This window comes from Pteronotus mesoamericanus, unplaced genomic scaffold (assembly GCF_021234165.1).
Source record: "Pteronotus mesoamericanus isolate MK-2021 breed Mesoamerican mustached bat unplaced genomic scaffold, CSHL_Meso_final contig_101, whole genome shotgun sequence".
Classification (NCBI taxonomy): domain Eukaryota; kingdom Metazoa; phylum Chordata; class Mammalia; order Chiroptera; family Mormoopidae; genus Pteronotus; species Pteronotus mesoamericanus.
This window is the reverse complement of record NW_026555001.1, coordinates 4,313,296-4,337,664: the sequence shown is the minus strand read 5'-3', so window position 1 is coordinate 4,337,664 and position 24,369 is coordinate 4,313,296. Positions and strand designations below refer to the sequence as shown.

At 41.1% G+C, this 24,369-nt stretch overlaps 1 protein-coding gene across 2 annotated transcripts in view; it reads right to left on the bottom strand.

Annotated features, from left to right (window-relative positions):
• The window catches only part of KCNG3 (potassium voltage-gated channel modifier subfamily G member 3), a 29,053-nt gene extending 5,494 nt beyond the window's left edge, over positions 1-23,559 (bottom strand). The window contains exon 1 of one of the 2 annotated variants that reach the window (XM_054565842.1): positions 22,904-23,559. In XM_054565842.1, coding sequence (XP_054421817.1) covers positions 22,904-23,559 — 656 coding nt within the window. The remainder of the gene's footprint in view (positions 1-22,903) is intronic. The other variant, XM_054565845.1, reaches the window with a different exon arrangement.
• Between the last annotated feature and the right edge of the window lie 810 nt (positions 23,560-24,369).

The following is a 24,369-nucleotide window of genomic DNA, read 5'->3' as shown; positions in this document are numbered from 1 at the left end:
TCAAGTACTATTTTGAAATGAATCTCAGATGTGGACATGTATTCCAGAACCCTCTCTCATTCCCCCTGCCTGGTAGGTCAACCAAGTGTTCACTAATGTCCCTGACTTCAGTCTGGGTCTCGTGAGACAGATCAGTTCTAGCCAGTCCTGGAGTAAGGATGGGATGAATATCCCCATTAACTTGGATGTGATTCTAAGCTCATGGAGCACATATTTATTCACCAAACAATAAAGCTTATGATGCCTACTGTATATCAGGCTCTTTAGAGTCACCAGGAGGCTATAAAGGTGAATTAAAGATAGAACCTAACTATAGTTACTACGATGTTATTACTGGGGAAGCTGGTTGCTGGGTACCTTGGAACTCTGTGTACTATTTTTGCAACTTCTTGTAAATATAAAGATATTTCAAAATAAAAACTTTAAAACAACAACAAAAGCTACAACTTAGCTTTTTTTAAAGATTTTATTTACTTATTTTTAGAGAGGGGAAGGGAGAGAGAAAGATCAATGTGGGGTTGCCTCGCACGCACCCTCTACTGGGGACCTGGCCTACAACTCAGGCCTGCACCCTGACTGGGAATTGAACAGGCGATCCTTTGGGTTGCAGGCCAGCTCTCAATCCACTGAATCACACCAGCCAGGGCAGAACTTAACTTTTAAAAGTTCACAACTTAGTGAAAGGTAAGACATCCCCTCCTCTATAACAACCTTATCCATATAAACTCAAATATAAAATGTAGATGGTGATAAATGCAGTCATCAACATACGTTGAGTTCAGAAGAAGGTTAGTTTTCCTTCATCTGGGGCATGATTTGATAAAGTGGCAATTTAATTATAGGGTGGGGCAAAACTAGGTTTAGAGTTGTTCGTATGGAAAATAACACAGTAATTAATAAATGATAACACAAGAATAAACTGTGTTTCATGTACTCACAACTGTAAACTTACTTTCGCTTCACCCTGTATTTTGGAAAGCCTGGCACAAGCAAAGACAGGAGAGTGCTGGGTAAATCTGAGTAGTGAAAGCAATTACATTTAACAACTTAGGGGGGAAAAAAAGCCTAAGGGAGGTAGCAGGTAATAAAGATGGAAAGGTAAATTGGAGCCTGAAGTTGACTTGATGGCAATAATTATGGGTACCATTTACTGAAATAACTGCAACGAGGCTAATGCATTAAATATACCATGTCATATTTATTAGTAAATATATACCCAGAAAAGAAGTCAGGTTATTAATAGTGGTTATCCAAGGAGAAAAAGGGAGATTAGCAGGTTGAGGATTGTAAAGGTAGGAATCCATTTTTTTTTAAACTATAAGCATCTATGATTCTTTTGCTAGTATGAACTATACGATTTTAGAAGTAACTTTTAAGTATATATTATTTTTATACTTCCGGGCCCACAAGGTGGTCACCGCTATTGTATTATCCCTGTTTTATAAACAAGCTCCAGGCTAAGTCGGTGGCCTTCGCTGGGATGCTGGGTGGGCAGCACGAACATTTCTGCTGGGGTAGAGGCTGAAAACAGAAGGCCTGCTTAGGGGACCATTAAAATATTCAAAATCAAAAATAAACGCCAGAGATCGTGGGAAAAAGAAAAGGCACACAGGCAGAGAAGCATCACAGCACTCAGAGAACATGGAGCCTCGCTTGGCTGCAAAGTGAGGTGTGCAGTGGGAAGTGGGGTGACTGCAGGGATTAGGGTTGGGTGTGTACACTGAAGCCTTATGGCAAAGCTGATGGGTTCTGAAAGTCAAGTTACAGCTTTAAAGGCAAAGGGAACCCATTAAAGAGTTGGCTACAGGTGGCTTCATTCAGTAAGCGTTTCTTAAGAGGTTACTATGTGCCAGGCATATTTGCCAGGCAGCCAGCGGGCAGGAGGCTGTGGGAATAGCCATCAGGCAGGAGTTCATGGGATGACTGGGGAGTGTGCGCGGTCAGGAGGCTAGGGCACGGGCAACAAAAACGGAAGGCCCAAACTGGTGGAGGGTGATGGGAAGGTCATGAAATGAAACCATGCAGCACAGATGCCCGAAGCCTTCTACGAGACCCCGCCACTGGCTGGCTGGGAGAGGCACGGAGAGCCAGGGGAACAGGCACATGCGCTGATGCCCAGCACTCAGCCAACATCCATCACCGCCTGGAACCTCCTGGAGAGATGCGAAGGTCAGAGGGAACCAGGCAGAGCCCCCAAGACTGTCCCTAAATCAAAAAGCAAGTGGAGAAGGGAAAGCCACCCAGAAAAACCTTACTACAAGAGATGGGCCACTCTGAACCATTCTCTTTTCTTAACAGCATCTCTTCAGAGCGAAATTACTTAAAGAATTTCATCAGCACCAGGCTTCAGTGTTCGTGTTCATTAGCCTCTAACTGGGGACTCCGTCTCTGGGCTGAGTGTGAAGAAACCACCATGTTCTGTATATGACTCACCCGAGCCTCTCAAAGTCAGGGCCACCCGGGTAGGTTCTCTTTACCAGATGCTAAGGGATGCGTTTTTAAAAGACTACCATGACCTAGGTGGACACACGAGTGTAAAGTCCCAAAATCTGCGGCTCTGACTGTCACTTCTGAAACACTTCCGAGAGATGAGAGCATCAGAAACCCAGACCCACCAGCACCTGCCTCCCCAGGCCACCTGCGGTCTCCCCTCCACGTGGGCCCCTCTTCCTCCTGCGGGGACAGTAACCTCTCCAGCACCTTCACCACTATCCCAGAGAGACACACATTCATCCAGCTAATGCTACAAGGAAATCAGTCTCTTCGTGAGAACTCATCTGTTCCCCTTCCACGTGTAACTATCAGATGGGTTCTATTCCCTTGTTATTTAACTGGCAATTCATTAGTAAAAGAATGAAGAAACTAGAAGGAATATCAAGAGACCATCTCCCTTTTCAGACAAGATCATCTTATAAAAATTCATACCTATTCTTTTTCTTCAATAGCATTTTATTATTTTGATGTCAAAATAGCTTTTACCTAAAGAGACGCTTAGAAAATGAATTTCAAAAGAATGATGTTTTTAAAGGGAGGTATTTCATGCTAATATCATTATTTGTTATTTCAAATCACAGGTAAATAGTATACCCAGAGCTCAACTTATTTCTGCTTAATTACTGTGTACCAGGTACTCATATGCGAACCTCAGAACATAAATGATTCATCTTCACATACAAAGTTTCCAACACACACATTAAAAACAAAAGATTTAATTAATTATAGGGATAGTTTAAAATACCCATTTGTAAGGGCTTTTCAAACAACAAGTTAAGTGTTTTATTCTACAGTCACAGAATATAAACGTTCACAGCACTAAAAGCAGCAATTCTCAGCTCCCGTCGCGAATTACTGACGCCCAACTATCATCAGATAAAAGCTGAGTTCATGATCAGGTCATGCAAGGCTCCAGATCGCGCCACGCCTGCTTTGTACCATCTGCTCCTGTGTAAGATTTTCCCAGGCCTCTGACTTTTGCATATCTATCGCTCTTTCTTGACTAAGAGCAGCCAGACCTTCAAGCCTGAGCTTAAGCATCACCACCCTTGGAAAGCTTCACGGGGGTTCCTGGCGCGGCAGGGTTTCTCCTGTGTCCCCCAGACAGGCAGCATTTATTTATCTCCAGCACAGTGCACGTCCCACTGCGACCTGGCTCTACACTGGCTGTCGCCCCAGACAGGGGGCAAAGTGGGCTGTGTGTTGTCTCTTTCTCTTTTAAATCACTATATTGGCCTAGTTATGACACTTAATTCAACAAATGTTGTTTGAATACATGAATGGTATATTAAATTGTATTAGTGAGTGTGGCTGTTTTATCAGTCTCATAAAATATTTAGGAGAATATGATGTATTTGTTGTGTTGATTTTTTAAAAATTAAAAATAATGCATTACAATCCTTCATATCACACACTAAAATTAATGAGATGGAAAACAGTCCTCAAGGTAAAAGCTAAAACAATAAAGATTTTAGAGGCGAACACAGGAATCATCTTTGTGACTGGGCAGTGGGCAAACTTTCTTATGCAGGACACAAAAAGCAGTCTGGGAAAGAAAATGCTGATAAATTAGACTTCATTCAAAATTTAAAACTTCAGTACAGTGAAAATGAATAGCTAAGCTAGAGACTAGAGGAAAATAATCACAAAACATTTATCTGACAAAGCCCTGACTGGTGTGGTGCAATGAATGAAGCACCGGACTGCAAACTAGAGGGTCGCTGGTTCGATTCCCAGTCAGGGCACATGCCTGGGTTGTGTGGGGGCGTGCAGAGGCAACCGCACATTGGTGTTTCCCTCCCTCTCTTTCTCCTTCCCTTCCCCTCTCTCTAAAAGTAAGTAAATAAAATCTTAAAAAAAAATGTATCTGATAAAGAACTACTACCTGGGATATATTTTTAAAAAATGCCTAAAACTCAATAATAAAGACAAAAAGCTCAATTTTTAAAAATAGGCTAAGTATTTGGACAAACATTTCACGTACAAGAAGCAGTGCAAATGCCCATTAACTGATGAACTGATTTAAAAAATGTGGTATATTCATATAATACTACAAAAAGGCATGAACTTTCCTCAAAAAGTTAAATGTAGAATTACCACAAGGCCCAGTGATTCCATTCCCAAGAATCCACCCCAAAGAAATGAAAACACATGCTCACATAAAAACTTGTATGCAAATGTTCATAGCAGCATTATTCATAAAAGTCAAAAAGTGAAAACAATCCAAATGTCCATCAACTGATGAACAGATAAATAAAATGTGGCATTGCCACCCAACAGATGATTACTCAACCAGAAGGAGGAACGAAGTCCCAATACATGGTACAACATGCATGAACCTTGAAAACATTATGTTAAGCGAAAGAAGCCAGAAACAAATAGCTCCTCCATATTGTATCACTGCATTTATTTGACATCTAGTATATGCAAATCCACAGAGAAAGAAAGAGGGGAGGCCGGGAAGTGACTGACTATTCACAGGTAGGAGGTTTCTTTTTGGGGTAATCAAAGTGTTCTGGAACAGAGCTGATGGTTACACAATATTGTGAATATACAATAGTAAAAACCACTAAATTGTACATTTTCAAATGGTGGGTTTTATTATGTGAATTATATCTACTTTTTTAAAATGAATGAACTGATGTAAACAACACATGGATGAATTTTAAGAAATATTATGCTGATCAAAAGAAGCAGACATAAAAGACTACATCCTCTATAATCTTTGACAGGATCAGTGACTGAAATCGGTGGGGCTGCCTACGCAGTAAGGCAGAGGGAAACTTTTCAGTGTGAAAGAAATAATCTATGTCCTGACTGGGATGGTAATCACACAGGTATATGCATGTGTCAGATGTCAATTAACTGTATACTATATTTTGCCATGTATAATGCGCTCTTTTTTGCCCAAATTTTTGAGGGAAAAATAAGGATGCTCATTATACATGGATAGTACAAATTCCGTACCTATATAAGTGTTTTTAATTCTTTTATTTATGCTTATGCATTAAAACTGTAACTCTAGAAAACAATAACAATGCCCTGGCTAGTGTGGCTCAGTGGACTGAGTGATGGCTTGTGAACCAAAGGGTCATCGGTTCAATTCCCAGTCAAGGCACAAGCCTGGGTTGGGTGCAGGTCCCCAGTGGGGGATGCACGAGAGGCAACCACACACATTGGTGTTTCTCTCCCTCTCTTTCTCCCTCCCTTCCCCTCTCTAAAAATTAATAAATAATATCTTTTTTAAAAAGAAAGCAATAACAGTATCTGTGTGCAAAATAATACCCTGAAATATGATAATTGGTTTTGTTTCTAAATATAAATAAATTAAAAATTGAATTAAAAAAGTAAAACAAAAGAGTTTTTTTCTGAAAGTTTGGGCCAAAAACGTGGATGTACATTATACAGGGAGCATGTTATACATGGCAAAATATAGTATTTAAAAATAAGTGCATTTCATTTTATGTAAATTATATTTCAATACAATTGTTTTTTAAAGAAAACTAGATATTTCACATCAACCAGATTAGCAAAAGTTGTAAAGTCTGACAACATGTAGAAATGATGAGAATTGAGCAACAGACTCTTATTCACTACTGATAAAAGAAGAAATCAGTATAATTACTCTACAGGGCTACTAACAACGTCTAGGAGAAATGTGCATACCTTTCAATATAGCACCTCCAGTCCTAGGAGATACATTAAATAGATTCTCCTATATGTGCACTGAGACATGAACAAAACTATTTATTTCAGCACTACAGTAATAGCAAAATTTCCACTTAAAGAAGAATAAATAAATCAACATTTATTACATTATAGTTGAAATGAAGGGGCTTTATAACAGATATCAACACGCAAAAACCTAAAAAAAGATAGTTGAACTAAAAAGGCAAGCTGCAGATTCCATTGATGATACCATTTTACAAAAAAATGGTTTTAAGTATACAAAACTACCCTATATTTTATGTGTAGATACATATGCAAGCATACATAAAAAGTACTTTTAAATGTGTGGAAATTGCTTCAAAGTCAGGAAAATGGTTACTTTGGGGAAAAGAAGGAGATTTCAATGGGAAAGAAGCACCCAAGGGACTGAACTGTATTTCCTATCTCTTATTTCTTAAGCTGGGTTGTAGGTACACAGGTGTTCACTGTACTATAATCTATATTTCTTACATGCCTGAAAGACTTTGTAATGCTTCAGTACATAATTTCTTCTTCTTACCTTTGTAAAACATGTGTCTCTTTTATTTCACAGATTGTTTTGTTCTGCTGCTTAAGTTTTTGGTTGCTAGTCAAGGAAAACACATTTTGATTGGCATATGGAGCTCTACACTTTTTTAATGTTTAAATTTTGCTTTATTTTTAATAGTCTCTTATTTAAAAAATCTTCAGAGCATTTGCTGTAATGCCTTAAAACACCAACATTTAATTAAATTACAGATTAATTGAAACATAGGGAATTTTATTTTAAAAGCCCAGTATATATTGTACTGTTACCTGGTAAAACTTTATTTTTATCTTTATACAGACTGATAATTCTGCTCTTTCTTTTACTTGTTCTTAAATGACATGTGTAAAAATAACTATCAATTAAATCCAATGTGGTCCTTAATTTAGTTCCTGGGATGTGAGTCAAAAGTCCCCCACACATCATCCACACGCCCAAAGGCAAAGTAGCTGCCGCACAGAAAGCAATGGAGTTTCCGCCAAGCACACACGCTCTAGAATCAGTCCTAGGATGATTCCCAATTCTCTCTCATGGTCTGTGACTTACAGTAAATCACCTGACTTCTGTGTTGCCTTTACCTGTAACCTGACATACCAATGATCTCAGGGTGCTTTTTCTGTATAAGGCAACTCATGTGTTGCTGGGCATGTAGTGGGGAACTCCGTGATATTTACTTCACCTTCTCCCATCTCATGCACACAAGGAAATATGCACATACGCAAAGGTACTCAACGAGGTGACGTGCAGACTAGTCACGCTGCTTCAAAGGCTTTCCTTTAAAGTGTCACAAATGAAAATGTTTCCTTTTCTTCAAAAAGTATTACATCATATTATACAACCATATTCTTGGTAATCATAAATTAATGCACATCATTTGTATATAGATGTACGGGTAGATAAAATCCTGTCACAAAGTAGTCTATGAAGTGGCATTTTATCAAAGCCAAAAACTTAATGTTGCCTTCCAGGCATTTCTGTATTGCTATTTAGGGTTTAAATGCTTCTGCCCTGGCTGGTGTGGGTCAGTGGATTGAGTGCCGCCTGCGAACCAAAGGGTCAGTGGTTTGATTCCCAGTCAGGGCCCTTGCCTGGGTTGTAGACCAGGTCCCCAGTGGGAGGCGCATGGAGGGCAACCACACACTGATGTTTCTCTCCCTTTCTCTCTCCCGTCCCCGTCCCTAAAAATAAATAAATAAATCTTTAAATGCTTCCTTGGCATCCTGACCCCTTCTTGAGGTAAAGTTACTGTGTCCCTCTGGGAGCTGCTACCCCACCTGGTGTCCTCTTCCTGACCTCCTGACACTTCATGACAATACCAGGGGGAACCCCCCCACAAATGGAATTTATTTATAAAAAATTGTGTATTTATCCTTAACATGTTTAAACTTCATTCACCTTCAAAACCCCCTCCATTTGATGCCATGTACCTATTGAGATGTTTTTTCCAACTGCTCAAAACAGTTTTTGAACTCATTGATTTTGATGCCTTTGAATGCTTCTGCCAGGTTTTGTTTTGTTTTATTTTTTCACCTCTTCCACATCAGCAAAACGTTTCCCTTTGAGGGCTTTTTCATCCAGGGAAACAAAAAAAAGTTGCCTGGGCAAGACTGGATGAATAGGGAGGGTGGGGCATAGGGGTCAAAAACTGCTGAACATTCAGCACAGTGTGGGCGGGTGCGCCCGTAAATCACCCATCATGAAATGGTCAAAGGCATTGAAAGAGCCTTTGAAAACACCAGCTGGTACACTGGTAACAGATGGGTTCCTAGAATACTCACCTAGCCTGTACTACCAGCGGCCCGCCCTCCACAAGATAAATCAGGGTCCTCCCTATAGCAATATAGCCCCCAAACCATCCTGGCAGCTCTCCCCTGCCTCCAGCCCACTTGAACACCGTGGTCCCCAAGCTTTGGGCTCTTGTGACCCCTGAAAGAATTTAGGAAAAGTGTATATCATCCTTGGACATTTTTATTTTGACACTTGACAATTTTTAAGTTAAAATAGCTACAAAGCCTGCAAATTCTGGGATATTGTAAATATTTTAAAAATTTAAGTCCAACTATTACACCACTTTTTTAAAGTATCTAATGAATCCAAATGCTATAGTGTTTTAATACAACTCACCAACTCTCATTTTAAAAACACGCTAACGGCCCTGGCCAGTGTGGCTTGGTTGGAGAGTTAGCCTATACTCCGGAAGGTTGGGGATTCAATTCCCAGTCAGGGCACGTGCCTAGATTGCAGGTTTAATCCCTGATCAGTGGGTGTATGGGAAGCAACTGATCATGTTTCTCTCTCTGTCTCTCTCCCCTTTCCTCTCTAAAATTAGTAAATGTCTTTTTTTTAATATTTTTCATTATACTAACAAACTCTTCTTTAACCTAATTATACTTTATTAAAATTTTCTCATAAAACTTGTATTTCTATTCTACTTCTTCCATATAATTTGCTCTACTGTAATATATTTTCAAATATATATAATATGTGCTTGAAAATTTTTAAATATTCCATCATACTTCTCTGCAATATCAAAAATTATGCTTATATCTTTAATTTTCTTAATTACCTATTTATCTGTCATTGAATTTGCTGTAATCTGTTATTTTTCATTGAGTTATTACAAAATTCAGTATATAACTAATTAAACAAAAGATAAGATTTTATTTGAAATGCATCTTTAGTTTTTTTCTTTTCAATTAGTTCATGTCTTTTCAGCAGATGAATATTTTATATCCAAATTAATAAATGAATATTTCTCATCGGTAGAACGACAGCTTCATCTCTATTCCTATTTTCTTTCTTCTTGAATTTACTGGGGTGACACTGGTTAATAAAATTACACAGGTTTCAAGTGTGCAATTCTATAATACATCATCTGAATATTGTATTCCTATTTTTGTTTTTACAGGTTAAAGGGCTGAGAATCCTTATTTACCTAAACAAGTAGAGGAAACTGGAAGGAGTTATAGGAATGTTATTCAATTCTTTTACCTGTCATATGCCAAAATATCACGTTTTGATTATCAAAAATTCTTTTTATACCTATATAGTATTTCTATAGAAAAGGTTTGACTCAAATATAATTATGATGCAACCATCAGACAAGATCCAATTAAGGGACATCTACAAAACAATTGGCCTAGAGCCTCAAAAACATCAATGTTAAATGATACCCGGAGTGTGGTCATTGCACTGTGGGATGGGAAAATGGCCTCATCTTCTGATAAGTGCTGAAGTATTTAGGGATCAAGTGTCAAGATGTTTGCATCCAACTCTCAAAGGTTCTAGCAGTGAAGTAATAACTATAAATAGACAAACAGATCAAATGAATAATAATTATTGTTATGACAGATGATAGGAAAAATAAGGCAAAATCTTCACAATAGGTGAATCTGAGTGAAAGATACAAGGCTGTTCATTGCATTTTTTTTTATTGTAACTTTCCTATAGGTTTGCTATTTATAAAATTAAAAATTGTGGGGAAATTATTTTTAATAATTTATCTGCTGTGAAATCAATTATATTCTTCAAGTCTGTTAAAAGCAAAAACTGACAGTCACCTAACTTGCAATCAGATCTGTTGCCCATAATTAGAGTCATTCACTTTGTCACTTCCTAGGAGGTACTGCATAAAAAAATTAAAACATTAAAAAACAAAACAAAACACTTAAACCAAGACTTATCCAGTGACTGTTAAATACACCAGTTACTCTTCTACTTTGAAGCACCAGTTCTAAATCTGATAGTATTAGAAAGGGTTGGGATATTAAAATATTTCAGCACATATTTGTTAACACAACATTTTTTATTAAATGTGTGCATCTAATCATGTGATTTCAATATATTTTCACCAAAACCTTGGAACTGCACCTAGCTCATTCAGCTTGTGGAAAATGCCCACCATGTTACTGAATTTTCAAAGTCAATCCTCACTATTAAACCAATCATTCAAATCAGATGTACTTTCCTAAGGAACAGACGAATTTACTTTTCTCAATTCAAATGATGTGTAAATGGTGCATTTCTCTATGACAACCTTCTCGCTTTTGAATTGTACCAGAGAGAGGGAAAGAGAGGGAGGCAGGGATGGGGGAAAGAGGAAGAGAGAACTTAAGACAAAGAAAAGATGATTGAGCATCGTTATGCGTCAGCTGCCTGGATGAACTAAGGGCCTGCAGGACACTTTCTCATAGATTTTTCTGATACTCTTGGTATTTCTTACCAATGTCCTCCTTGTTTTGCTATCAAATGACTCTCTCTCTCTGGGAATGGCAAAGGCAAGATTATTAGAAGAGTGGTCTCTTTCATTAGCATCCACAGTTTTTACACCCTGATACAATGCACCTTATTTCAATAAGAATCAGAATGGTAAGAGCAATGCTTTTTAAAGTGGAAGAAGAATTGAGAAAGACCATTGCCTTCACCATAGGCATGTTCTCAAGCACACTGGTTTTATGAAAGTGGACACACTGAAGCGGAGGACTTGGAAACTGGTGACTTTAATATTGTGGTTCTCCAACTTTTGGGCCTCAGGACCCCTTTACACTTAAAAATTCCTGGGGTTTGCCCTGGCTGGTGTGGCTCAGTGGATTGAGTGCTGGCCTGTGAACTAAAAGTTTGCCAGTTCAATTCCCAGTCAGGACATAGGCCTGGGGTTTGTGAGAGGCAACATTTCGATGTGTCTCTCTCACATGTCGATGTTTCTCCCCCTCTCTTTCTCCCTCCCTAACCCCTCTCTAAAAATAAAATAAAAATTACTGAGGCTCCCAAAGAGCTTTTGTTTAATGTACATTATCTCTATCAATATTTACCATGTTAGATATTAAAACTAGGAATTTTAAAAAAATATTTATTCATTAATTCAATTTTAAAAAACAAACTTATTACATATACATGACATATTTTTATGAACAATAAGTGTACTTTCAACAACAAAAAAAGAGAGCAAAGTGAGTCTTTTACCTTTCTGCAAATCTCATTAAATGTCTGGCTTCGTATAGAGGGCAGCTGAATTACCCTGTTTCCACATTAAATATGTTGTGCTGTGTTGTTTTAAGGTATGCAAAAATGGCCCTGGCTGGTGTGGCTCAGTGGACTGAGTGCTCACCTTTGAACAAAAGGGTCGCCCGTTCGATTCCCACACTAGGGCACATTCCTGGGTTGCGGGCCAGGTCCCCAGTAGGGGATGCACAAGAGGGAACCACACATTTATGTTTCTCTCCCTCTCTTTCTCCTTTCCTTCCCGTCTCTAAAAATAAATTAAATTAAATTAAATTAAATTAAGTATAGAAAAACAGGTAGTTGGGGAAGGGAAGAACACTTTAATGGGCATTTCTGATAAATGTGGATATAGTTTTTTGATATTACACCAAAACTCATAAATTGGCAGTTATCTTAAAGGTTGGCAGCACTGTGGACACTGAAATCCTGTCACTGAGCTTTTGATATTTGGTTACATTAAAATCCACTGGTCCCTCTGGCACTCAGAGGGGATCTTTTGCCCTCACATACTTTTGTACACATCAGGTATTAGTCATTTAGGATGGACCAGTTACTGAATGATGCAGACCTTCCAATGTTAACACATTTCATTCTATGATATTTTACATATTACATTGATTAATATCACCACCAATCACAGTAGAAAAATTATTAAGTATTGGGCTGCTGGCAAGCATGCAATGGCAAATTCAAGTTTCCGTTCCTTTTTTTAATATATTTTATTTACTTATTTTCACAGAGAGGGGAAGGAAGCGGGGAAGAGAAGGAGAGAAACACCAGTGGGTGGTTGCCTCTCGTGCATCCCCTACCAGGGACCTGGCTTGCAACCCAGGCATGTGCCCTGACTGGGGATCTAACTGGCAACCCTTTGGTTCGCAGGCTGGCACTCAGTCCACTGAGCCACACCAGCGAGGGCTCAAGTTTTCTGAATGTCTATTTTTTTTACTTGAAATCTCTGATTTTATCACTGGCAACAATTCCTGTCTGCTGTTTTCCTAGAAATGCAGACTCACCTAGTTCATTTATGACAAAATGTCTGCTATCTACCCAGGTCTAACTAACGAGTTTGCCAGTCATTCTTTCAAATAAAGATGGTGTTTCACGAAAAAGCGGCTAGTTCTGCTCGCAGTTCATCCAGCTGCACCAGCCTTTCCCTCAAGACAGCCCTGGTATTTCCATCTGCAGCAGAAGGGCTTTCTGTAACTTCCCATTTCATCACAGAGAAGATTTTAAAATATGTACTTCAAAGCCAGGGGGTAACACAATTAGTAATTTTAATTGCTTTGTCAAGGGCATTCTTTGGTAAAACTTTTTTTAAACTGTATATGGTGCCCTAGCCATCTAGCTCCATTGGTCGAAGGTTCGTCCTGATACACCAAGGTTGCAGATCTGATCCCATCAGGGCACATATAAAAGTCAACCAATGAATGCATAAATAAGTGGGACATCAAAGTGGTGTTTCTCTTGCTCTCTCTCTCCCCCTTCCCACCCCACCCCCAAACTAATAAAGGAAAAAAGAGAAAAAAATCTTAACTGTATGTGGTGGCAGAGAATACAACTCCTAACACAGTTTGGTACCACTGACACTTCCACTGTGTCCTTGTGCCTTGTGGCATAGACTTAAATGAGGCAACACCAGAAGCCCTTCCATGACCCTAGCAGCTGCCCTAGCTCTGTGCCCACCCCTGTGCTCCCTTGTACTGCTACACCAACTCACCTGCCCATCATCAATGGCTCTGGCTCTTCCTCATAGGAAGCTCCTGGAGGAGGGCAAGGACTGTCTTCGTTATGCCTTAAGGCGACTGAGTTATTCCATGTATTAACAAATAAGACTCGCCTCCTTTTTTGAAATGTACTTCCCATTTTATTTTCTATAAAATCATAAACTTTTAATGTTACAAAAACACAGCCCTCGATTCAGTAGGACCTATGTCGCGAATCCCAGTTTTGATTGTCTATCCGTCCCTACCCACCTCCCACATTTACCAATTCAGAGTAAACTGGTAAATCTAAATCTGTAATCTGAAATCAACACAGAAAATCCCTAACTTATAAGTAAGTGCTTGATTTCCCACCCCAACCATAAACACTCATAAAAGCCCCCACTCACCAGAACTCCTATGACCCAATAGGGAAAGTTCTTAGGAAAACAGAACAATCTGAGTCAGGGTAGGCCTCTTTGAGACCCAAGGGCAGGGTTTGGCATCAGGCTGGTTAGGAGACAAGAATCAGTAATCAAATCCTGGGTCCTCAATTCTCAAAACTTAGATACTATCAGCTATCCTTATTTTACAAATGAGGATACGCAGGCTGGAAAGGACTATGTCTAAGGGAGCCCAGCTGGGAAGGCCCAGCCTCGTGACAGGCCTTGTAAAAAGCCAGACTGGAAACGTTTTAAGTTTTGCAGCCTGTCAGTCTCTGTTGCAACTATTCAACTCTGAAATAGCGGGAAAGTTGCCATAGACAATATGTAAATGAATTAGCGTGACGATGCTCCAACAAAGCTCTATTTATGGGCACTAAAATTGGAATGTCAGGTAATTTTCACAAGTCATAAAACAGTATGCTTTTGGGTTTCTTTTTTCACCATTGAAAAATGGTTTTTACATGCCTCGCTAAAGGGCTGTACAAAAACAGACAGTGGGCCCCAACTGTCTGCAGGCCACCGTGTCCCCAGTGTCCCCACCCCTTCTCCAGACCACCACCAGTCCTGCAACAGGGTGTGGGGACTGGTACAGACCCTTGCCATACAATGATGTCAGGGGGGAAAAAACGATGACATTAGGGGCACGCTCGGTCAATTACAATGATATCTTTACCCAGAAAATGGAAGAAGAAAAAAAAAGATGCCACCACAACCTGGACCAGCATGACATGGCCATTAGCTGCCTGGACCCAGGACTCAAGGCACCCTTTGGAGTGTCAGGACGAAATGGGGGTCCCAATGGCCTCACTGGGTCCACCCCTGCCTCCACACTGGGCCAGAATCATCTTTCAAAATTAAGTTGCGTTAGCTCTGGCTGGTGTGGCTCAGTGGATTAAGCACCGACCTGCAAACCAAAAGGTCACTGGTTCAAAATGCCCGAGTCCCTTTCTTAGCCATTCAAGGGCTCCAGCTTTGTAAACATTTTATACTCCTTCAAAGACACCATCAAACCATAATGCTTAAAACAGGAGGGATGGTGATGGCTGTATGACTCCAAGAATATACTGAAAGCCACTGAATATGCACTTTAAAAGGTGAGTTCTATGGTATGTGAATTATATCTCAAAAGAGCTGTTCTATTTTTTAAAAGGAGGTTATCCCCAAATGTTTGCTACTAAAATATTAGTAATATTAGTATTCTATTCCTTATTAATTGCATTATTTGAATAGCTATTATTATTAATACCAAGTAGTGCTGGACTTTTTTCATCCATTTAGCCCAGTCATTTTTTCCCCTTTGGAACTTTTTGAACATATGCACATACACGCCCATCAATTTGTAAAGATCTATGAAAAAACTGTGTTCTGCACCACCGTTTGCATTTTTTAAAAACTAGAGTCAAACTAACAATTCCACAGCAGAGCAGAGCAGGGATGTGGGTGTCAAATACCAGGTGACCACTTACTGCGTGAGTTTGAACATATCACTTAACCTACCTAAACTCAGTTATAAAATGGGCATAACAAAGTTCTACTTAATAGGATTGTTATGAGACTTAGATGACAAAAATACATGTAAAAACTTAACAAGCGACTAGCATAAGTTAAGTGTTCATTAAATATTAACTCTTATAGCCATTACTGTTATCAACTGGACAGGCACTTGTTGAATGAATTGCGAACTATCCCTATGATGAAATACCATACAGATTTTTAAAGAATGAGGAGGACTGATGCAAACTGATATGGAAAGAGTTCCAAGATATTAAGTTAAATAGGGAAAAAGTTGCCCTGGCTGGTGTGGCTCAGAGGGTTGGGTGCCAGCCTGCTAACTGAAAGGTCGCCGATTCAATCCCCATTCAGGATACCTGCCTGGGTGGTGGGCCAGGTCCCGGGGTGCGGGAGTGGTAGAGCAGCCAGCCGATGTTTCCCACACACACCGATCTTTCTCTCCCTTTCTCTCTCCCTTCCTCTCTCTCTAAAAATAAATAAATAAAACCTTTAAAAAAGAAAAGCAAAATACTAAACAAGATTATAGAGTGACCTGGTTATAAATGCTTTAAAATCTATATGATGTGTATCTATAATTATATATGCATGTATGTGTGAAAGTGTATGTTTTTATGGAGTATTTCTGGAATACTCAGAAACTGGATATGGGATCGAGGAGAAACGGGCATGTTTACTCTTCACCTCATAACACTTGGAACCATATTTTTTCCCAATAAGCAAAGTTTTCATTTTAAAAAATTAAGAGAAAAATATTGACGATAACTCGTTTATTAAAAGGGAAAAAGAAAGCACCTTGATTAAAGAAAAGCTACCGACAAAATAAAGTCTCTACTAAACTCTAAAACTGGCAGCAGAGAGAAAAACTCTGTAACACATTAAAAGAAACAGTCCACTGTGAAAGAACAGAATTGAACCGAGGTCTAGGTTATGTTCAATACTATCAGAGATCTATTAATTACTGGCTTCTGAAAATATCTGCCTTATCTACAGAGTAAAATCACTGAAACTTCCATCTTCAGATTCAAATACTGCCTTTCATTTTTAAAGTACTTAAAAACCTACTGGATTTATATAATACTGGCCTACAAGGTAATAGAAATAATAACAATTGGTTTTCAAATCTCCATCACCTGGTGTTTCATTGCAATTGCAATTTCACTTTTTAAACTGGGGCTTAAAATAACACTATAAGAAATTTTCACATCTTTACATCTTCTCAATTTCTCACCACCACAACACAAAGCTATACAAATTAAAGACCAAAGCTCCACCATGAAGTATCTGTTAGAAATAATTTCTTTAAAAAATAACCAGATTAAAATTACTGCAAGACCTTGCATGCTACAGAGATTTAAACCTCAAATGAGACCGCTGCTGCTGAGACTAACTGAGGAGACCAAAGTTCAGGGGCAAAAGAGACCAAAAGCGAAAGGACAACTACAACTTTACATCTCACCCTCTTTCTTAAAGTTCTGACTAGCAAAGGGCGTCTTGTTTATGAAACACGCAGCAATGCTTAGTCATTTTTAAAAAACTTTATCCATATCTTCAAATACCAAAAGACCATTAATCTCCTCGGCAGTACTGAAATGATACTCAAATGTTACTAAAAGGCAAATTGCCTGAAAAACCTTTAATCTGTCTTATCAATCAGATATAGCATTAGGGACATCATCATTCTAAGATTACTTACTAGGATTGTTCATTAAGGGAAGCTGTGAATGTCTTCACCAGAGATCTTTAACAGAAGGGGCGGTCCTCTCAGTGAGATGGTTTTGGTTGTATGGAAAGGAAAATGGTACATGATCCCTCTCCCACTCACCCACCGGAGACCTCACGATAGCCCCAAAGTGGAGCAGGCCCTTTATAAAAAAGAACGGGATTCCCCGTTCACTACATGCAGGCCAAGGCACTTAAGAAACAAGAGGGACCCCCAATGTCTGTGGGTCCTAACATTGCTTCACTCAATAAATCCTACCTCACACACTGGCCTAGCCCTGGCAGGTGAGTCGTCATTAGTAAAATCCACAGTTTTACCCAAATCCAATCACTTCTCACCATCTTCACTGCTACTCCTCTAGATCAAGGCCCACATTCTCTCACCTGCCACATCTTGCCACCTCTGTTCTTGCCCTCTCGGTCCTTTTTTTACCCAGCATCCACTGGTGTTTTAAAAGCACAGCAGGTCATATCTTCCTTCTCTTTTAAAACCTTCCAAAGGCTTAGCTGTCACACTTGCAACAACATCCAAACTCCTTCCCTGGGCAGGCAGGTCCTGCCGGACAGGTCATGGCCTCCTCAGATCTCATCGACTGCTCTCCTGCCCTTGGACTAAATGCTAGCCCACGCGGGCCTTCCTTCTCTGCTCTGTAGACAAGCCGAGCTCATCATCCCACAGCCTGTGCATTTCCTGCTCCCCTGTTCAGAACACTCTTCCCTCCCTCTTCCAAGGTCGGGTCTTTCTCATTCAGGTCTCAATCCACGTTCCCTTCTCATATCGTATGCAGAGAAACAACCCTGTCGTATTCTAGACTCTGTTTTTAATATCTCAAATTCTTATTTATTTGCTGACATTGCTATTTGTCTACCCTCTCACTACCACCGCTAGTCTACCAGCTCCCTGAGACTAGAAGCCCTGTCTTATGCACCTCTGTGCCCACAGCGCCTGGCACAGTGACAGGAATCAAAAACCGGTTGACAAATGGTTAGAATTTACAATTATTTTTTAATCATGTATGTATTTTTTCCTCAATAAATAGATATTAAAAGCACAGCTACTATGTCCTAAGGAAAACATGGCTTTCTTTTAATGAGGTCCTAAATTAGAAAATAAAATATTTGTAATGCGTATCATAAACAAAGGGCTAATTTCTTAATATCTTTAAAAAACCTTTAAACTATGAGTCATTGACAAAAATGAGCAAAAGGTAAAATAACTCACCAAAAAGTAAAATAAAGGACTCCAAATATATGGTAAGACAAACTTTTACTCAAAATAAAAAAACAAATTAAAGCTACTAGATACCATTTTTCACCTTTTTGCATGATAAAGATTGTAGATTATGAAGAAATACACTCTCTCATACATTGCTTGTAGGAGTATAAGTGGATACAATCTTTATGGAGAGTAATTCGGAATTATCTATAAAAATTAAAAGTCTCCATGCCCTATTACCACTTTCAGGAATTTAGCCTATGGATATAATTTAATAAAAGCAAAATAATGCACATGCACAAGGATATTTACTAAAGCATATGCTGCAGATAAGAAACAATATAAATGTCCAGAAATTATTCCACACCAGGGAATATTATGCAGCTGCAAAAAAGGAATCTGGCAACTCGCCCTGGCTGGTGTGGCCCAGTGGACTGAGCACCAGCCTGCGAACCAAAGGGTCCCTGGTTCGATTCCCAGTAAGGCACATGCCTGGGTTGTGGGCCACATACCCAGCAGAGGGTACATGAGAGGCAACCACACATTGATGTTTCTCTCCCTCTCTTTCTCCCCCCACCTTCCCCTCTATCTAAAAATAAATAAATAATAAATCTTTAAAAAATAATTTAAAGAATAGGGCAACTCTTCATAGACTCATATGGAACAATCTCCATGACATGTTGGTAAGTTAATAAATCAAATTTCAGGACAGTGTTATCACACTGCTTTTTTGTTTTTGAAAATATATATAATATGTTTTGTAAATATCTAAAATGTCTTTGAAATAACAGAAAATGCTATAACTTTGGTAACTTCTATGGAAAAGAACTCAATGGTTAAGTAATAGAGAAAGGCTTGCTTTTGTAGCTTTTGGACTTTAAACTATCATTTATATGACTATTAACCATCTAAAACAAATCAATTTAAAAGATCATATCCACACACAAAAATTTTTCACATTATTGATTTAGAAACCCCTCAAGATTTCCCCCAGCCCTGGCTGGTGTGACTCAGTGGATTGGCTCTGTGGTCGCTGGTTTGATTCCCTTTCAGGGCACATGCCTGGGTTGCAGGTCGGTTCCCAGGTTGGGGGGTGCCAGAGGCAAACACACATTCATGTTTCTCTCCCTCTCTCCCTCCCTTCCCTTCTCTCTGAAAACAAATTTAAAAAATCTTAAAAAAAAAAAAAGATTTCTTCCAAACTTCAGATTGTGTGTCATTCCAAAATTTCAGGTTAATTAGAAGAAATCATACTCTTATCTGTATTGCTGTTGCGCAATAAGTTCTTCACAAATAATCATTGCTTGATTCACCCAACATTTTTCTAGTTCTAGCACAGGATCCTGTCCTCCTCAACTAAGAGTTTCTGCCACCTGAAGACCACAGCCTTACCACACACAGCTCTTCAACATCTGCAAGGAAAGATATATTCCTGGAAGTTTATATTCTGAAATGCAGTATAAACCGTAGATATTTATTGTACCAGAATAATCATTTTTTTCCTAGAAGATGCTTTCATAATAAATAGTATAAGAGAATTTAGCTGTCGTCTCAGGCTTTTCAACTCATCTAGTTTAGAAGCTAGGACATGTTAATATGAAAAAATAATGACCATGCTAGGAAAGATATTATAGATGCCAAATAAGTAGCACAAGTAAGCAATCCCTCAAGAAATTCAAGAGGAAAATCACATTTACTAGGGTAATCAGAAAAGGCTTCAAAAGAGAAATAGAATCTGAGTTGCGCTTGATGTACGATCCAGTTTCAACAGGCAAGAGAATGCAGAGCCCATGGTGTGGCCAGTCTGGGCAGACAGAGCCTGCAGGTGGCGGAAGTGCTCCTAGCTCCTGGAAGTCTAATCAGTTCCTGAGCCTGCAACCTTCCAATGCCCTGGATTAATTTTGATTCTTCCTCATATCTCCCAGAGCTGTCATTTCTCCTCCATTCTCACCACTTCAGAGCAATCCAAGCTCTCATTCCCTCCTTACAGATAGATCTCCCAACTCATCCTCTGTGTTTCCAATCTCCTCCATCTCCAATCCACAGTGCACAACCCATGACATTACTTTATATGCATAACTCACTCACCCCAAACCCACTGATGGCTAATTACAGCTTGCAAAGACCCTTAATTCCAGGCCTTCGAACATTTCCTCTCCTACCTCTCATTCCATCACTGGACTCATACCGACTCAACATAATATCCAAATTTCAAGCCTATGCCCAGGCTGTTTCTTTTACCTGGAAAATTCTTCAGGTGGGACACACTTGGTTGTGAACACTATAGTTTATATAAATGATACCCCCTGCCACTGTACAACCTCTGCAACCTTCCAAAGATGGCTGTTTCCATCCTCCTACACCTTCAAGGCCTTCTCAGAACAACTCCATTGTTGATGAACCATACCTCTGGTTTCTACATCACCAACTTGATACCTTTTCTTCACCACACACACAGAAAAAAGTTGTAATATTTGCACACCAACAGTGCCTTGAACACAGCAGATACTCCAAAGATGCTTGTAAATTACAATGTGCTAAGTGAAGAAAGGCACACTGTGGCAATAAAGAGCCTTGAAGACCAAGAGAGAAGTTTTGACTTTATTTGGCAGGTGCCAAATATGATCAGTGATCAGAGTGATGCTTTAGAAAGGCTACTTCAGCAACCATAAGCAAGCAGGGGCTGAGGAGTTCCGTTCGAAGTGCCAGCTTAGGGGCCCTGTGGGTTGGAGGAGGCCTGTGGGAGGCTTCCTCCATAATGTGCAGCCTCCTCAGCCATTCAGTCATGCTCCGGTTTATCTGTTTGGGATAACAGATATTGATTTTCATATGCCATCAGAGTGAAGCTTAAAACTGGGCCATTAAGCCAAGAAAAGGACGCTTTTGCCTGAAATATCTGCGTATCTAGGAAACAGTGCTGACTTGAATAATTATATACATACATAAAACACATATACACAAATTAAGCATTACTCTTGTCTTCTTCCTTCACTTCTTTTGCAGTCTTCCTCTTTTCCATCTGTCTCTTCCCTTTTTGGTTTCTCTCCCTCTCCCTCAAATTATTATTCTTGTTTCCCATTTCTTCCCGAGTGTTTTATATTAATGATCTCCAGACTGCCCTTCCCTCCTCCCCAAACTCTCCCATGGCCCCCAAATTTTATTTAGCTTATTTGACTGTTTATGCTTATATACTGATTTAGTCAGTTCCCTAAATATGTGTACTAATAACTCAATCCTCCTGCTTCTTTTGCTAATGTAGCCTCAACCTTCACTAACCTTACAATTCTACAATTATTAGTAAATCATTTCAAGGTCAATCATTTTCCTATGGCCCTCTAAGAGAATCAAGGGCACTTACATATTTAGGTATATAAATTAATTTCATTGTACTGTTGTAGTACCAAGTAAGTATTCTTACTGGTAATTTGAAAACTCAAAACCTAATACATTAAACAGAATTAGCTTCCTAATGAATTTCTTTCCAAAGCACATATCTTGGATTTCATTCCAAGATGTCATATCAGTAGTGGCCTCCATGGTATTAGACAATTTTATTTACTTCTTAGATTTGTACAAAAATCTTTACTCTCCAAAGGGAGAATATTAAGTGGAGACACCCACTGCAATATCAAGGCAGATAACACCATTAGAAACATGCGCATGCCTATCAGGAAAAGATTACCTGAAGCTACCTAATTTAAAAAATGAATGAAGGGGAATCTTAAAACAGTATCAAAGGTAAAACAAAATATGCAATTTTATATTTGTGCCTAAAAAGGATGTCTCCCTTGAAAGTCCAGCTTTACTCAGGTAAGAATGATCTAAGGAAAGATTTAAATATTTTCTTTTCATCCTAAAGTGAAAAAAAAAATTAACTACTCAAATACTGTTCCTAAATTTAGGGCAGTTTAGATTTTTCTCTTCTACCAAGGTAATGGTTTTTTTCCTTCCCATACTGAAGATCCCTCTAAATGCTACAGTGTGAATCTTCGGCACTACAGGGTGGGCAGGTGCTTTGTTAACTCCCTGCTTTGTAGGAAGAGAGCAAAGTGCACAGACATCCATTATTTAGAGTCTATCGTTAACTGAATCTTCTGTATAACAATTCCATTACAGTACATATTGTATAGAGTGTGAAGAATGTGTAGGCAGTGTATAGCAGACCACATTCATAATAACAAGACTTTGTCATTTCAAAACCACTAAAAACTGGCAAATAATTCAAACTGCTTTTAGCTCAATTTTAAATTGTTGAATGCTACCAATAAAAGTTTAGAGAAATCTAATTAACCGGTTGCTAACTGCTCAAAAGTAAACTATTATCTGCCCTTCCCCATGCCCGGCGATTGGTCCACGAGAGGGGTGTCTAAGCGTGTGGACGAGAGCTGACTTGTGCCAGGGAAATAGGGGTGGGAAGTGAGCACCAACCCGTCCCTTGCTGGCCGCGCCTCGGGCTTCGCTGGGCCCCAAACCAAAACTGGCTTGGCCGCCCAGAGGCATACAGGACGGAGACGGAACCGACGGACTGGACGAACGAACGTGACAGGACGGACGCGACGGGCAAAGAAGCAGTGCGTCCTACCCGGAGGGTTCCCTCCCAGGGACGGCGGAGTACCTGCTCCGGTCATCCAGGCTGCGGTTGTCGGCTGCTGCGGCGCGCCAGTCGGGCAGTGTGCTAGCGCACAACACCACCATGGACACGATCACAAACACCACCGACACGCTAGCCAGGATCTGCGCGGCCAGGGACGATGTGGGCTCCTCGAAGGTCCGCCGCATGCGCTCCAGCCAGCGCCTGGTGGGGGCTGACTCTGCACCGCCAGGTCGCACCTCGTCGCGGCCCGGCTCGTCTGCCGAGTAGAAAGTGTAGGTGTCGGACATGCGGTCGTCGAGGCGGCGCTGGCAGCAGTACTCAAGGTGTGCTCCCTCCAGTCCCCAGTAGATCATCTCGTTGTAGAAGGAGAGCTCGCACATCCGCGGCGCGAAGCGCAGCTTTCCGTGGCCGCGCACGTAGAGCAGGATGAAGCCGAAGGCCTCAGAGTGCCGGTCGAAGAAGTACTCGTTGCGCTCGCGGTCATAGTCGTCGCACACCTCGAGCACGTCGCGCTCCGAGCGGCAGCCATGCAGCCGGCTCACACGGCGCAGCGGGAAGTCCTTCAGCAGCTCCCGGGACAACGAGTACCGGGCGCCGCCCACATTCAGCACCACGGAGGCCGCCCCGCTGCTCCCGAAGGTCATGGCTGGCCGCCCCGAGGCCCCGAGGCCCCGAGGCCCGAAGGCGCCGCGGCCCCCTAGCCGAGCAGGATCTGCCTGATGTTGGCCGATCCGGGAGCGCGCCGTCGGGGCCCGCGGGCTGTCTGGCCCACTCTGCCTCCGAGCTCCGCTTCTGCCCTTCTCTGGCCCGGGAACCCTAGGCTTTAGCCTCCTCGGCAGCACGGCGTCGCTCCTACTGGCACTCCCTCCGCGCAGCGGTACCTGCAGGCGTCCGGGGAGACCCCTCCGGCGACAGCTCTGCGCCCCACTGGCGGAGACTGATGCTGTCCGCGCCGGCGCCCCTTGAGCCCGCGGGGTACCCCCTCCAAGGCCGGGGTGTCCTCTTCAAAGCAGGACGCTGTTTCCTCCGAAGGGGCGCGGGTGCCGAGAGAGGAAGCCGGTGCGGGATGGCTTCTGATCCCCGGCTTTCCCTCCGGCCGCGGATGTGGCAACCGCCCCGCCGCCGTCCAGAGGCAAGAAGCAAAGTGAGCGGTTTCAGAGGTTGCAAGGAGCCGGCTCAGAGAGGCGGGGGCGGGGCCTCCTCGCCTCCCGGCTCCGCTCGGCTCACCTCCCAACGCGCGCCTCCCTCCTCTTCCCGCCCGCACCTCTCGGGCTTGCTCTAGCTGGGATTCCCCGGCGCCCCGCCCTGGACCTCGGGCTCCCCGCCTTCTGACGCCGTCCTCCCCCTCCGCTCCTGCAGTGGCCAAGAGGGGTCCGCGGGGCTGGGAGGTTTGAAGCGGGGAACCTCTGAATGGAAGAGGGAGTCAAGCCCCGTGGCCGGGGTGCCTGCTCCAG